General features: G+C 46.8%; 1 protein-coding gene across 4 annotated transcripts in view; it reads left to right on the forward strand.

Annotated features, from left to right (window-relative positions):
- The window catches only part of WDR59 (WD repeat domain 59), a 51,417-nt gene that overhangs the window by 17,832 nt on the left and 18,396 nt on the right, over positions 1–15,189 (forward strand). For 3 of the 4 annotated variants that reach the window (XM_056360621.1, XM_056360619.1, XM_056360620.1), the window contains exons 10-18: positions 402–558; positions 2,264–2,343; positions 4,524–4,656; positions 8,206–8,330; positions 9,198–9,362; positions 10,180–10,275; positions 11,747–11,903; positions 13,148–13,217; positions 13,475–13,628. In XM_056360621.1, the coding sequence (XP_056216596.1) occupies positions 402–558; positions 2,264–2,343; positions 4,524–4,656; positions 8,206–8,330; positions 9,198–9,362; positions 10,180–10,275; positions 11,747–11,903; positions 13,148–13,217; positions 13,475–13,628 (1,137 nt within the window). Of the gene's footprint in view, positions 1–401; positions 559–2,263; positions 2,344–4,523; positions 4,657–8,205; positions 8,331–9,197; positions 9,363–10,179; positions 10,276–11,746; positions 11,904–13,147; positions 13,218–13,474; positions 13,629–15,189 lie in introns of those variants that run through there. The other variant, XM_056360622.1, reaches the window with a different exon arrangement.

The following is a 15,189-nucleotide window of genomic DNA, read 5'->3' on the forward strand; positions in this document are numbered from 1 at the left end:
TGTTCCCTTCCCCAGACATTTGAATATGGCCTGAAGCTCAGTCCGTAGGTGCCAATTCTTCCAGCTGCAGGCAAATTGCAGTAAGGGTCCCATGTGAAAAGTCAGTGGGGAAATCCCTGCAGCCTCACAGCTGAAAAGTGAGGAAGCAGCAGAAAGAAATTATTAATCTTAAATGATCTGCATTGAATATCTCAGTGCACTACTGCTTACCCCTTGTAAGACAGTGGTTTTGCACAGCAGCTGCCTTGGACCCTCCCAGTTTCAGGTGTCGTTGTGGTTTGTGCTGAGCTCCTTCAAAGCCCAAGCATTCTTGGTGGGAAAAGGGAGGAACGAGAGTATGATTACAGCAGCAAGGGAGCATAACTCCCCGGGGCTAACTGGAGGGGTGTTTCTCTCTCAAGCCTTTCAGCAATGGGCTGGTGACAGTGATGGTCCCCCAGCTCCGTCGGGAGAACAGTCTGCTTCTCTGGAACGTCTTTGACTTGAACACGCCTGTCCACACTTTTGTGGGACATGATGATGTGGTGCTGGAGTTTCAGTGGAGGAAGCAGAAAGAAGGTGAGTTCAGGGCTGGATGTGTGCTCTTCCCTGCGCTGCAGCCATCGGCTGACCATGAGTGTGGGGGCCTGGCTCCTGGCTGTGATGCTTACACTATTGCCATTTGACTCTTGCCTTTCCCTGGAGTAGCTCCTACCCACTTTCCCACCCCGTTCCCCTCAAACTGTAGCTGGTTTGTACTGGTTTTATGGCAGTGCCCACAGAAGCGTTGCCCTTTGGTTCCATGCTAACAAAGCAAATCTACCAAATGCTGAGTGGGTCAGCGGTGACTCTTAATTGCTTCCACTCTCCTGTGAGTCTATTTTTAAATGGATCTTTCAGAATAAATTGAACAAACTATTAAATGGGTGTAGGAGTTCAGGCACCTCCCCCTGCTCCGAGCTGCAGGCTGACCGGTTAACCCCTCACATCACTGCCGGGATCAGCAGCCTCCAGCACATCCCAGACCACAGACCCAGCGAGCCCACCTTATCTGTGTGCTGGCAAAAGCAGGGGAGGAGGAGCGTGGGATAGAGAGGCTGCTCTTAGAGTTCAGTCCTGACTAAATTTTCCAGCGTAGGCAGCTAAATATAGGAGATTCCGTATTAGAGGTTGGATAACCACACAGAGCACAGCTTTGTTTCCAGCACCTGGGGTGCCATTGACAGGACATGCACGCCTGGCTGCGGTGTCACTGGTGGTACAGCTTTGCAGTGCCGTGTAAAAGTTGTGGTCCAACCCTCTGCCACCAGCTGCTGGGGAAATTCAGTTAAGTCACCTTCTTCTCCATATCTTGCTTTTCCTCTTCCAAAAGAGGAGAGCAATCTAGAACTGTGTTAGGATCTGGAGGTGCAGCCTCAGACAGCTTGTGAATGAGCATTCAAGGAGGCTTGAACCACAGTTGTGTTGTCTTAGTTAATAGATACATGTCTGAGGCTGGAAGTCACGCTCATCTCAAGCAACATAAATCAGTCATACAAGCATTCCAAGTCTGCTTTAGTGCAGACACAACCAAGATAGCACAAATCTCCTTCCACAGAGTCTGCTGTGCTGTATTTAGCCCCTGTGCCTCTGCAGAGGGGTGTAGGAAGTAGCTGTGCAGCAGCTAATTCTTAAGCGTAGCAGCTGTTTGACAAGGGAAACTTAAACTGTATCACCAGACGTAAACATGGGCATAAATATGTCTGTGTACCTTTATCAGTTGATCGATAGTATGTGGCTCGATGCATGCCATTGCAACCTCAACTTGTCTTGGCATCATCCGTCTTTCAGAAGGAGAAAGGGGGAGGGCAGAAGCATCTTAGCTTAGAAAAGTTTTAAAACATCTGCATCTTGAAGCAGATGATGAACTAAAAGATGTTTTGACTTTACAGTTATCGTAAAGATAGATCTGTTTCTCAACTATATTACTCGTTTTATTTAAATATTATAGTAGATCTTGTTCATTCCTAGTTCCTCATTCCTAGTTCCTAGAAAACTTGCGTCACATTCATTATACTTACTTTCACCTGTAAATTACACCACGTTTAGAGGTGTGGTAACCGTGGTGCAGGGAGGCATAAAGGCTGATCAATTCCAAGCAGAAAAGGACTTGCTCTGCCTTTCGGTTTAGTGCCTTATCCATTGGATCTCCCTGCTGGCTTGCTTGAATCTGTTTACACAAAACACAGGGCTGAGATAGTTTCTGTTTTCAGTGGGGTCTGTAAGTTGTTTCTGTCCTTCGTAGGTTCTAAAGACTACCAGCTGGTTACATGGTCCCGTGATCAGACTCTGCGAATGTGGCGGATTGACTCTCAGCTGCAGAGGGTACGTAAACACTTCTGCTTGTGAACTGTAGGCAGCTTCCTTACGGGCTGCATTCACCTCCCTTTCTTTGCACTCCCAGTCACTCCTCTGATATCCTAGAGCTGCAGACACAGCACCCAGCTGCCACTTCACTTTCCTCTTCAGCTCCAGCCCAGAAACATCCCCAAGGAGACCTGTGATAAGGCCTCTCTGTGCCTCAAAAGCTGCTGTAGAAGTGCAAGGCTGCTTTGTTGTGTAACAGTAAGCGTAGAAGTCTTTGGGGAAGGTAGAGATCAGTTACTGCCTGCATTGCCTCTAAAGATGCCACCTCCATGGCTGCAAGGCTGTATGACTCTTGGCATTTTAGGTGTCAGGTAAACGTAGGGATGGTGCCTTCCCCTTCCTCCCCTTGTTTCCATTGCCTCTCAGCCTGGTGCAAGCAGTGTGAATCCTGTTCTGCTGCCTGGCAGCAGTTGCAAATTGCTGATGCCGTTACTAGAACAGCTGTGCTGGGTCACACCAGAGGTTCATATGGCCACAATGGTCCATATTGCCCTGCGTCATCTTCAGCTGTGGGTATCTTGGAAGGAGATAAGAATGAGGCAAGTATCTAGTGATTTTTCTTTCATATGCCCTGCCAGCCTCCTGCAGTTTACAGCTTTGAGGCTCTTTGAGTCTGGCATCTTTGTATTTGACAGAGCTTTAGGAGTTTCATTTCTGTAGACTTGTTCTGTCTCTTTTTGGACATGTGTAAATTTTTGTCATCTTAAAAATCCTATTGACAAGGAGTTTCCTGGCTTTCTGCATGTTGTGTGGAAAAACAGCTCCTTTCATTTGTTTATTTTACAACCTGCTGGTTTCATTACACCGAAGATGAAATGAGCAGCCATCTTATCTGTGCCACTGGTAATTCCGTAGATCTCCCTTCTCAGCTGCCTCCTTTTTCAAGTCAAAAGGTCTTGATTTACTTTATCCTTTGTACAAGGTCTTTGATTGTCCTTTTGCATTCCACGACTTTTTTTCAGTTCTACTGTAGACTTTTTGAGATGGGGATCTGAATTTTGTTCTTTCCAAAGAATTTTCAGTACTTGGTTTGTTCCTTAAATTGTCAGGCATAATTCCATGAAAACATGGACTCAGTCTGGCCTCTACACCTTGTTCCCTCAGTCAGCTTGAACTTGCCATTTTTTCCCCTGTGTGCCTTGCTTTATATTTATCTGAACTGAAGTTCATCTTTCATGTTAATACAGTTACTCCAGTAAGGTGCTTCTGTGATTGTTTGCACTCAGCCACTCTTGTTACTACCCTGTAAAACTTGGTGGCATCAGCAAACCTGGTCATGTCGTTATTCACCTCCTATTCCAGGTTTTTAATGAATATGTTGAGAAGCATGTGTCCCAGCACAGATCCTGCAGAAGTCCTGCAGGTCTGTAACAAACTTTCTCTGTGAAAAAATGACCCTTTATTCCTACCTGATATATTTGTGAATAATTTGATTTCTTTCCTGTCTTTAAATCGAATGTTCATCCATGTCAGAGCCTTTACTATTCCTCTGCTGACTCCCGCTCTGTTGTCCTTGTCTTTGTCTGGATCAAACTACATACTTGATGGCACATTGCTGGTGACCAATGCTGGTATTTGCTGCATTGCACCTTTGTCCTTTCCTTTCTCCTCCCTGTTTCTTCATCATCCCTGTTTTCTTGTGCTGAACTTAAAATACTAAATTTTCATGGTCTCTTTTTGATACAGAACCTGGAACACTAGGGCCCCTAGTAATGTACCTCGGTCCCTAGATCATACTGGAATGTAAATATCAAAAGCAGAAAGGGTGCTGCTATTACATCTGATCTAAAAACTTAATCCAGTTTTGACAAATTAATTCAAGGAATTAAAGTTAAATCAGCTTTCGTTTTGATTAAAGTAAAACCTCTGTTACTTAGACTGGCCCTGTCAATCAAGTGGCTTTGTAAGCAAGTAGGAGATTTGGCTGGGCTGTCTGAGGTGACAGAGCTGAGGATGCTGGAAAGTGGAAAATCACCTGGTTTTGTCACAGAAACAATGCCGAGGTCTTGGTCATGACTGTTGCATGGACAGACAGACCTTGCATATCCAGCTCCCTGGAGAAACGAGTTGTTTAGTGATGGCTGTTTCCACAGCTTGGTTTCTGTTGTGCACCATATGGGTGTGTTTGTTCTTTTCAGCTGTGTGCTAATGATATCCTGGATGGAGTCGAGGACCTCATCGATGGGATTTCTCACCTGCCAGAGCCAGACAAGACCCTTCACCCCCAGGACTCGGAGCCCCAGCATAACTCTGGACATGGGGATGAGGAAGGTGAGACGAGCGATGGGTCATGGAACTTGAAACACCAGCTGTCTTTGTGTTGGGAAGAAGATGCATCTTGGCATAAGAAAATAACGTAGGCAAAGCACAAACTAGTGCAGTTTCAAAGGTTAATGGATTCCCCATCTGGGAGGAGGGAAAACACTAGGGGTTTCCCAGGATCATCCTGCCAAGCTTTTCCTCCTCTAACACAATGATTCGATCTGTAAAACGAAGCTCTTCCTTGTCACTAATATCATTTAATTGCCTTCTTTTTAGATTATAGTTGTGGCTTGCTGCTAAAAATAAGGCAGCCAGAAAGTCAGTTCTGGCTCTTAACTCACAGACTCATAGAATGGTTTGGGTTGGAAGCGACCTTCAGAGATCATCTAGTCCCAAGCTCCATCTCACGGGCAGGGACACCTTCCAGAAGACCAGGTTGTTCAAAGCCCCATCCAGCCTGGCCTTGACCACTTCTGGGGATGGGGCATTCGCAGCTGCTCTGGGCAACCTGTGCCAGTCTCACCATCCTCTATGTAAAACATTTCTTCCTTATGTCCATTCAAAACCAGCGCTCTTTCATTTAAAACCTTTGCCCCTTGTCCTGTCGCTTTCAGGCCCTGGTAAAAAGTCTCTCTCCATCTTTCCTATAAGTCCTCTGTAAGTGTTGAAAGGCTGTGATAAGATCTCAGAGCTTTGTCTTCTCCAGGCTGAACAACCCCAACTCTCAGCCTTTCTTCAGTGGAGCGGTGTTCCATCCCTCAGACCGTTCTTGTGGCCTCCTCTGGAACTGCTCTGATAGGTCTTGTACCGGTAGATTAGTTTAAGCAGAGAGAAGAGGGTAGCATGTGGTAAGGCACTCTGACGCGAGCTGCTCACATCACACCTGGTACCTAAACACTTCTGCTGGGGTGAGCTAACTGCGTGAACTCATCTAACACGGAGATGTTTGCTGGTGCCTTCTCCCATCCAGCAGAAGTCGTATGGAGAGAGCTCATGCATTTTTATTTGGGTATTGATGAAAGGTGCCTGAAGGCTGGCAGAGCAGAGGGAGAGGGATGGTATCTCCAAATTCTGGGTACTGTATGGGTGGGTGGGAATGGGTCGGAGGCTTTAACAGAAAGCATTGATTTGGCTTTATGGAAGAGAAGGCGTACAAGGAAGGAATGTGAAGGAGGGTTTGTGTGGTTAAGGCACTGGCCAGGTTAAACATTCAGGGTGTTAGTGAAGAAGAAGAGATTGCAGCAGCTGAGACCCATGGTGATGATGTGCATGTGACAAAGTTATCTAAAGAGATTTCGCTGTCTAATACTGAGGAATAAGAATCCGATGCTCCCATGCCTTTGTGTCAGCTTGGGTTTAAATGCACAGTTCCTTTCTGTATTGTAGCAGGGTGCTACATGGATCCCCAGGTGAGGGGCTTGCAGGAAAGTGTTTTCATTCTCTTTAACTTGCCAACAAACCAGAGAGAAGGGGAGGAAGTGGCCTAATATCTGTCCTTTGAGAAAGGAGCCAGCTGTGAGGTCCCTTAGGGAAGGCATCTCTTCCTAACTGGAAGATGCCAACCCAGCAAATCCCAGTGAAGTTCTCCTCTGCCACCTGTCCTATGTGGCAGCAGAACAGGTTTCTAAAAGTTGTCAGCACCTCTGTCTGCGTCAGGGTTTTATAATATGATAAGAAAAGCCTCAGCCACCTGTGCTACCCATGAGCAGTACTGCGTGAGGAAGCACAGCCTCTCTTGCTCCAGTGGGAGCATTAAGTGTTATTCTGGCTGCCTGGCCTCTCTTTTTCCACAGAGAAGAGTTAACTCTTTTACTATCCCTGATGAGGTCACGGTCATACACCCTATGTGGTTTCCGTGTGGGTCTGGCTTTGGTTCGGACTGGTAGGTTTTCCCTTGCAGCCAAAGGGAATGAAAATGGCTTTTCTGTAGCAGGGTAGATTTGTTGCAAATACCATGACTGCAGGATTAATGCACAGGCAAGTCCCTAGGCAGGAATTTCAGTTATTTCTAGCCTAAAAGCTGTTGTGGACTGTTGATGTTTCACCCTGGAGGTGACTGCATTTCAACTGCAGACAAAAGTCTCCATGTTATATTAGTAAAGCACTTCAGGGATGTTTGAAGAGAACAGCACTCTGCAGATAAATTGGAAGGCCCACCAGCTGTGTCGTCAGTGTGCAGCTCTCCTCACTGGCTGCTGCCTATAAAAGATCTTTAGGAATCTATACAGATATGTGGGCTTTGAGGGATTAGAAACTGATTGCAAGGGAATGGGAGGAGAAGACAAAGGGAGGGTACTGCCCGTATCGGGAACCTCAGAGATGGCTTTCCAGTAAGCTGTGTGGTGCCTTGAGCTAGAAATAATTATCTTCCCTGAGAGCCACTGATCTTCCTTTAATCCCCTTTTCAGCTCCCTTTTGTGAAGTATATCTAAGCACTATAGTAAAATCGCAAACAGGAATGAGTAGCTAAGCATCCTACCTATCCGTGTTCAGCAACCCACTGGGCAGCAGTAAAACCAGATATATTTGTCCCAGCAGCAAAGTCGTAACTTTTAGACAAATGCCTGTAAAAGGACAGCTTTTTGCATTTCTTGTAATTTATTTTTTTGCTAGGAGTAGTCTGTGCAATGCAATACTGCAAGTGTGACTATGACAGCTGAATAATCGGGACTTCCCTTGTGTCATTGGCACCATCATCAAAAAATACATTTGATCATCTTAGGTAGTGGTGCCACAGCAAAACACTCCTCAGAAGGAGCTGCCCTTGGCCTGTTGGGGGTACATAGCAAGATACGAGGCAAAAGGCAGGAATGAGCACAGGCAGAGATTAATTCTTCTGAAACTCAGTCAAGTTCACTCTATTAACCATAATTCCTTGTGTCCTGCAGTGCTTGCCTGGCTGTTTAAATGTGTTCTGGCCTTCAGGGGTTATTGTCCTGAAGTGCTGGAACCGGACAAGCTAAACCCAGCATTTAGATGAGTCTTTAAAGGCCATTAAAACAGTAGAGTGCTTTGCAATGTTAAAATGCAAACGGCTGCTACAAATGAATTAAGCCTCTGCTAGGGCCAGAATTGCCCCCTTCTCTCTCCCAAAGCTTTATTTTGCTTCGGAAGCATTCCCTGAAAGCCAGGGGTGGTGGGGTCTGAGTCCCAAAGGCCAGAGCTCCTCCTGGAGACTGCTTTGGCAGCAGTTCTTTCCCCCTGAACTGAGAGGCTCTAGTTCAGCTGTTTGTGACTCTGGCAGTACTGCGCAGGGAGGAGAAGGGATCTCAAATGAGACAGACCATTTAGGGCAGTGCAGAATACAGGCAGGTTCTTAACCTTCCTGGGAAACCTGTGTGCAGACAGATTTGTTTTTTTGAAGAGCAAGGCTCAGAAGCCTGCCTCTAAACAACAGCTGAGACCCTCCAGCTCACAGGTCTTTGCCAGGTAAAACTCATATCTCCATGTGTCAGCAGAGCAGAGGAAAGCCTGCTGTCTTGGCTCCCTCCTGGCATCGTGTGCCAAAAATCTGTCTGTTATAGCTTGTTTCAAACTGTTCTCCATCTTTCCTGTCAGCCTTAAAAGAAGATTTCCTGAATGACCCCCTGGTGGGAAAGAAAACGGACCAACTGGGACTGCCTCAAACACTGCAGCAGGAGTTTTCACTGATCAACGTGCAGATCCGAAATGTCAATGTGGAGGTAGAGAGTTTCCTTCTGCTGGCTTGTTAGGAGGCGATGTGGGCAGGCTGGCTCGTCAGAGCCTGTAGAGGGGAGCCTTCTTTGCTGCAGTGACTGCCATCTGTAAACAAGGTTTATTTTGAGCTGTAGAGATCCTCTTGGCCAGGGGTAGTAGCAAAGAGGGTAATCCCAGACACTGGGAATGAGGGAAGTGTTTCAGCACAGAGTGCTGGCTGGTCCCAAGAAGGCTGGACAGTGTTTTCTTCCCTGCCTCGGCTGCAGAGTGGGAAGTGACTTGTTGCACTACATGCACCACTGATCTCATTTTGACTGTTTCGGAACCCCACCTGCTGAGCTCTCCCTACCCTGCACTCTCTCCCTCAGTTTTGGCATCTCCCTTGCACACCAGACCCTCGTCTGTGCTGGCTGGAGGCACAACACTGTGCTGGGATGGGCGGCTTGAGGCAGCTGCCCGTCTCCTTTTGCCACCACTGTAGTTTCACAGCTTTTAGCATGGCCCTGATGTAGTTTTCTAAGACAGTAGTATATGATCTTAGATGGTGCCTGTTACTGCTGTACTGGGCCTGGAGCTCTCCGTGGCCCAGTGAGGTGGGCTGGGGTGCAGTGGCTGTTGGGGGCAGAGCCTGATTCCTGGTGCTGCCTGGGCGGGCTGTGGTCTCCACATGCTGGACTAGCTGTCTGCTGGTGTGAACAGTCTGTCTCCATCTGCCTGGGGTTTTTTGCTGTCACTGTGTTCGCTGCCCTTAAGAACAGCATGACTTCCTCTATGGGTGTGCAGAGGAATCAGCCCCTCAGCGTGAATTTAAGCCACTATAAGTTTAGAAGTCATTGGAGATCTAACTACAGAGCAATTGCTTTTCCTCACAGATGGATGCGGTGAGTCGCAGCTGTACGGTGTCAGTGCATTGTGGCAACCACAGAGTCCGGATGCTGGTGATGTTCCCTGTCCAGTACCCCAATAATGCTGCACCATCCTTCCAGTTCATCAACCCAACCTCAATTACTGCTTCCATGAAGGCAAAGCTGCTGAAGGTGTGTGGGGAGTATACACTGTCCTTATAAATGTACAAATGCTGGACACTTAGTGTCTAAGTTACTGTCTCAATAAAACATCTGACTTTACCGAAGACATACCACATGTCACTTTGAACTGATATATTGTGGAGCTCCTAGGGTAGCATTTTTGTTGGCCTTGCAGCCTGGTGTTTGCTTTTCTCTGCTGGTGCTTTTTAAACATGTGTTTTTCACTGCTGCTCTGTTCCAATATGATGTGTATTGCCTGAGGATCCCTGACATCCTTCTCATCATGCAGTTGCCCCCAACCCCATAACAGACAAAATGACCAGCTAAGCATCCAGCTGCAGAAAGATAATGTTTTTGAGCTGGGATGTTGCCTCCGGCTGTCCTCTACAACTGCTTTAAAAATGAGGGGAGTTTTTACACGGGCCCCACTAATTCCAGGCCAGGTGTTTGATCGTCTCCTGTAGGAAATCCTGTTGCTGATGAAATCCTTTCTCCAGCAGCAAGCTGATGGATCAGTTTGGGTTCCTTCCTGAAAAAAAATTGATCCGGTTTGCCACAAACTGGTGTGGAATGTATGGGCTACAGTGGTATGGAAGACCAAATCCTGGCTCAGAGCATCCTGAATCTAGGTGAACCTTCAGTGCTCTGGTCAAAGCTTGCAGCTTAAAGCAGACACCAGACCAGTGAGTCTCTGTGGTTCCATTGGGTCTTAGAGGATGTCTTTGGCCTCTCTGGATCCTGGCAACTTAGTTGCTCTGCAGATAAAAATAGGTGTGGGGAAACTGGATGTAACCATGATTCAAGCTGTGTCTTGTATGTATTCCAGATACTGAAAGACACTTCTCTGCAGAAAGTGAAGCGGAACCAGAGCTGCCTGGAGCCCTGCCTGCGTCAGCTGGTCTCCTGGCTGGAGTCTGTTGTGGTATGGAAAACTGCATGGGCTTTCTGCCCAAGTTTGTTGTCTTCTCCCACGTCCCACACTTCTGACTCTGCAGTGAGAGTCCAGCCTCATTAGACTGTAAATAGACCCCTGTGACTGGCAGTTACATTTGTGTAAGCACTTCTGGTTAATGTTGAAGAAAACTGAGCAGACGATTAGATGTGGATTTTTTCTGAAAATCAGTCCCTGAAGGTTTGCTGCTCTGGGGAGCTCTGCATGCTCACTGTTAGCAGTGTTAGTTAGCAGGAATGTTAGTTAGCATTCAAGTTAGCAGGAATGACTGGGTGTTGGAGCATCTTAGTGGTGCGTGGTAGCCTCCCAGCTCAGAGTATATCTCATTGATCACCAGGGCATGGTTTTCATCTATGAGAGATGATAAAAGGCATCAGGGAGCTGAGGGATTCATTTGTGTCTGAAAGGCAGTCGCAGATGTCTTTACCTCCTCGCTTCTAGTCAAAGATCCCGCTAGTCCTATTCTAGGGTCTTTGTTTTCTTCCCTTACAAAAAAAAAAAAAAAAAAGCTGTGAAAGTCTGTTTTTTCTGAAGCCTTGTGCTGAGGTTTTGTAGGGATGATACAATCCAAGTCACATTCTGCCCTTAGCTGAGAGATCTGTGATACCTACTCAGCATCGCAGTGTCAGGTATTAGGTCTGTGTGTGGGTGAAGTGTACTGGAGTGGGTGTTTTTAGCATACAGGAAAAGATTGGAGAGTCTCCTCAAGTTTCTTTTCTGAGAGATTTTGTTTATTCATCACAAATAAAGGGCTTTTAAAAATTATTTATTTACATGCGAAGGCTTAATTCTGTTTGGTTTCAGTGGTTAATTTCTCCATTGTATGGAAATCTGATGACTCAAGCTAGGCACCAGTAGCTTTAAAGAATTCCTTTAGACCTGAGCTGTAGCCCTCCTTTTATCCTTTAGACCCAAGCTGTAGCCCTCCTTTTATCTACATAAGTGCAGATTTCTGCCGAAGTTCCTATGGCCAGAGGCCCCCCTGTGTTTCACACCACCTGCCTTCCTCACTTCAGGACTCCCAACCAGCATTTGACTCCCCACAGCTGTGTGGTATTCCTATTTAAGGTGACTTTGTCTCATTTGCGTCGTTGAGGTCAGGTTTAGCTCAGCTCCGTCTTGAGAGTCGTATCCAGAGTCTGAGGGACAGATTTTCTGTATAGTTTCCCACTGTTTCACCTCAAGTTAAGCTCTGCATTTCAACACTGCTATGGTGGGAGAGAAATCTCTGGACGAGCAGCCAGAGAAGCCCTTTCCTCAAAGGTAAATGAGCTTGCAAGTGATTTTGCAGCCTGGGCAATAACCATGCTCTGTGCTTGATCTGCTCTGGCTCAGAGGACGAGCACTTCTGTGAGGCTGCCTGGCACTGCGATGTCCGGTGCTCCAGCTGGGTTTCCTTCCTGTGGCAGCCGGAGTGTGACCTTGGGTACTTCTGTTTCAGAACCAAGAGGACAGCACCTCCAGCAATCCCTACGCTTTGTCAAACTCCGTAACACCCCCCTTGCCCACGTTCGCCCGGGTCTCCAATGCCTATGGCTCCTACCAGGACTCTAACATCCCATTTCCACGGACCTCTGGAGCCAGGTTCTGTGGTGCAGGTTAGCCCCATCACTGATACGTTACAACAGCTACCTGGGGAATGATCCTTGTAATGCCTTGGGGAATGCTTGCCTCTGAACAAGGCAAGGCTTTGGTTGCTGCCATGCAACAAGTAAGAAATAGTATTAAAGTAGCGCTGTTGTGATAAATTTGTAGATAATGAGACCAGTTAGCAACTGTTTGCAGTTGGTGTTGTATGCAGGAGTTTAGGATCTGGAAATCCAGGGCTAGCTGAAGAGAGGGGCTTTGGCTTGTGGCATGCCGGAGGCATTGACAGACCTCTCTTTTATAGAAGACTGGGAATAGCTGTTTTCCTTGCCTAGTTCTCTCCTACTGGCATCAAATTGCTGAACATACTCTGGCGCTCAGTCTTCAAAAAATTCCTGTTATTTGGAGTTGAACTTACGCCTTGCTGAAACCATATTCTTGTTACTAACCACTCTTTTCTCATTCTGCACCCTTGCAGTTGTCCAAAGTAGCTTTCCTGAGGTCATTGGGAAACTTCTCCTAGATGGGCAATGGGGTACAATCACATCCAGCTTTCCAGGAGAGTGTACAGTGCAAACATCATCCTTAAAAAACAGGTTGCGGTCTGAGTAAGAGCTATAAAGTTTCACCGAGCTGTTTCAGATGCAAGCATGCCTCCTCCAGGCCTGACCACATCCCCATCTGAGCTTGATCTGAAAGCTGCTTTTCAAACAGGCCTCGTCGAATTCCCAGCAAAAGTGAAAGAGAGTAGTATTGTACTGAGTAGGCTCAGAGATGCTAACAAATGTGGTAAGGCTTGTGAGGAGGCAGCACTTTGGAGTTGGCTTCAGGTGGCTGGGGTTATCCTTTTGAAGAGGAGAGTTGTACAAGCTGCAATGGTTTCTCTTTGTAGCCAGACATCACCTTGCTTGCTTCTGGATATCAGTGCTTGACAAGTTCTGGTGAAGAGTTAAAATGTGAACATTAATTTGTTGGTTTTCTTTTACTGTCTTTTCTCTAACATCTGTAAGCCACTTGAGATGGTGCTTTTAAGACAGTCTTCTCAACTGAAACATGCTCTTTAATGATTTTGTAGGGAAGGGATTAGGGTTGAAAAAATGTGGTTGTTTACTTGCAGTTTAAAAGCACTTAGGGTAGTGGACAGGCACCCAGCCCCTCGACTGATACCTTAAATGACCAGGTTTCCCTGTGTAAACCACCCCTGGGTAATCTACTCCTGGTTGTGTGATCTTTATGTCGTGTCATGTCTTTTCAGGGTACCTGGTGTATTTCACGAGACCTATGACCATGCACCGAGCGGTGTCCCCGATGGAGCCCACACCCAGGTGAGTACCCTGTGTCGCATCTGAGGTGTGTTGGGCAGGAAAGCAGGAGAATATCAGATTCTGTGCTGGAGCTACTGACCTCTGGTGTTTGCTGTGCCCTTGACAGCCTGCTGTCTTGCATCACTGGCCCTCAGCAGAGGCTTCTTTCAAAACACCTGAAACTTTGCTAGCAGCTTGGGTTATTGGAGATGTCATTGTGAGCCTCCAGAGCAGTTTGGTGGGTGAAAGCTCCTGAAAGTGTATTCTCTTGTTTCCAGGTCCCTGTCAGCTTTATCAGCGTACCATAGTGGCCTCATTACTCCAATGAAGATCCGCACAGAGACTCCAGGCAACCTGCGTTTGTACAGTGGGAGCCCAACACGCAGCGAGAAGGAGCAGGTCTCCATTAGCTCCTTCTACTACAAAGAGAGGGTAAGTACCAGACCAAAAAGTCTTCCCTAACACTTCAGCATTTGTGAGCTGTATTCCTTTCCTATAGCTGTGAACACTGCTAGTAACAGAAGCTTCATATTCTTCTCAATAAGGCATCTCTTTACAGGCAGCTCTGTAAAAATGTCAAATGGATTTATCTCCTATTAGTAACTACTTTACTGATCCTCTCTAGCATTTGACCTGCTTATTTTGATATTTCTCTACACTGACCATAACAGCTTCCTTCAGTGCATTACATTGTCTCCCTTTGCATTACATAGGGTTAAAATCTTACACTTAAGAAGTTGTAGTCTCCAGATAAGTACATGTGGGGAGCTCTGCTTTTCTCAGACGTATACAGCTGCAAAGGGTTGTGGCTTTCTGCAGCTCACTGACAACCTGTCCTGGTTTATGGGGTATATTTGGTTATTTCTATTACAGGTGTCTCTTTCAGGGATATGTGCCCCTTTGGACTTTTTATTTTTTTTTTAAACAAAAAAACATTCCTACATGATTCTCCAAAGATCTCTCAGTCCACATGCTTCTGGTTTAGGTATAGGTCTTGCTGTCATTGCTGTTTACAAGCAAGGCTTTGCAGGAGAGTGGGATTGTTTCCTTCTGTGACACAGAGGGTGAGGAGGACCTGTTGGTATTTTTGGGGTGGCCATAGGGTAGTTCTGAAGCAGCTGAGAGCCTGGTGTGCCTGGAGCAGATGCTGCGGGAACAATAAGCCATGCAGCTTGCTCAGAATCTCTCTGTGCTTCAGCAGGGGGTGAAGTGGCTTGCAAAAATTCGGTAAGCTTCCATCAAGAACCTGAGAATTCAGGGCATTCAGGTATTTTCCCCAGTGCCATGCTGAGGCCACTAATCTGGTGCAGCAATGGAGAGCTTCCAGGTACCCCAAGGAAAGCTGAGGGCTGTCTGCACTCTGCTGCAGTGGAGCTTGGGAACTCCTGTCCCAGGAGCAGAGGGAAACTCCAAGCCTTGAGCTCTCATCCTTCCTGGGCATGGAAAGAGGTCTTGATTTTCCAGTATTGCTGGACATGACAGCTGACCCCTCTGGGACTGTGTCCTCCTCGCACGATGTGAGTCAGTCATTACACCTACCAGCCATGGGGAGAGCCTCTGTCCCGATGGCAAGCTTTGCCTCCGTGCAGGCCCCAGAAGACTCTCGGAGTCCCCGTTCTGGTGTTTTATTTTTTTCCCCACACAAACTTCTTTTTGATGAGAAGAGAAAATGGTGCTGCCTGATATAAGAATTACAGCCTGTTCTAGTCTTTGCCAGCAGGAGAGTTTATTTAAAGAGCTGCTTCTGTCCTCTGCAGCGTGCTTGTCTCTGACACGCAGCTCTCTAAGATGACAGACAAGGCTGAAAATTACACGTGGAAGCAGCTTGGTGCAATTTCATGTGACCTGTCTCCCCAGCCCTTGTACTGATGGTGACAAGATTTTTGTCACGGATAAAAAAAATCGAGAGAAAAAAGCATATATGTAGCCGTAACTGCTGAAAGCCAGAAAAAAATCCTCTGTTCCCCTTCTGCCTGCCAAGCTATCTCCTTAC

This window comes from Falco biarmicus, chromosome 15 (assembly GCF_023638135.1).
Source record: "Falco biarmicus isolate bFalBia1 chromosome 15, bFalBia1.pri, whole genome shotgun sequence".
NCBI classification, from domain to species: domain Eukaryota; kingdom Metazoa; phylum Chordata; class Aves; order Falconiformes; family Falconidae; genus Falco; species Falco biarmicus.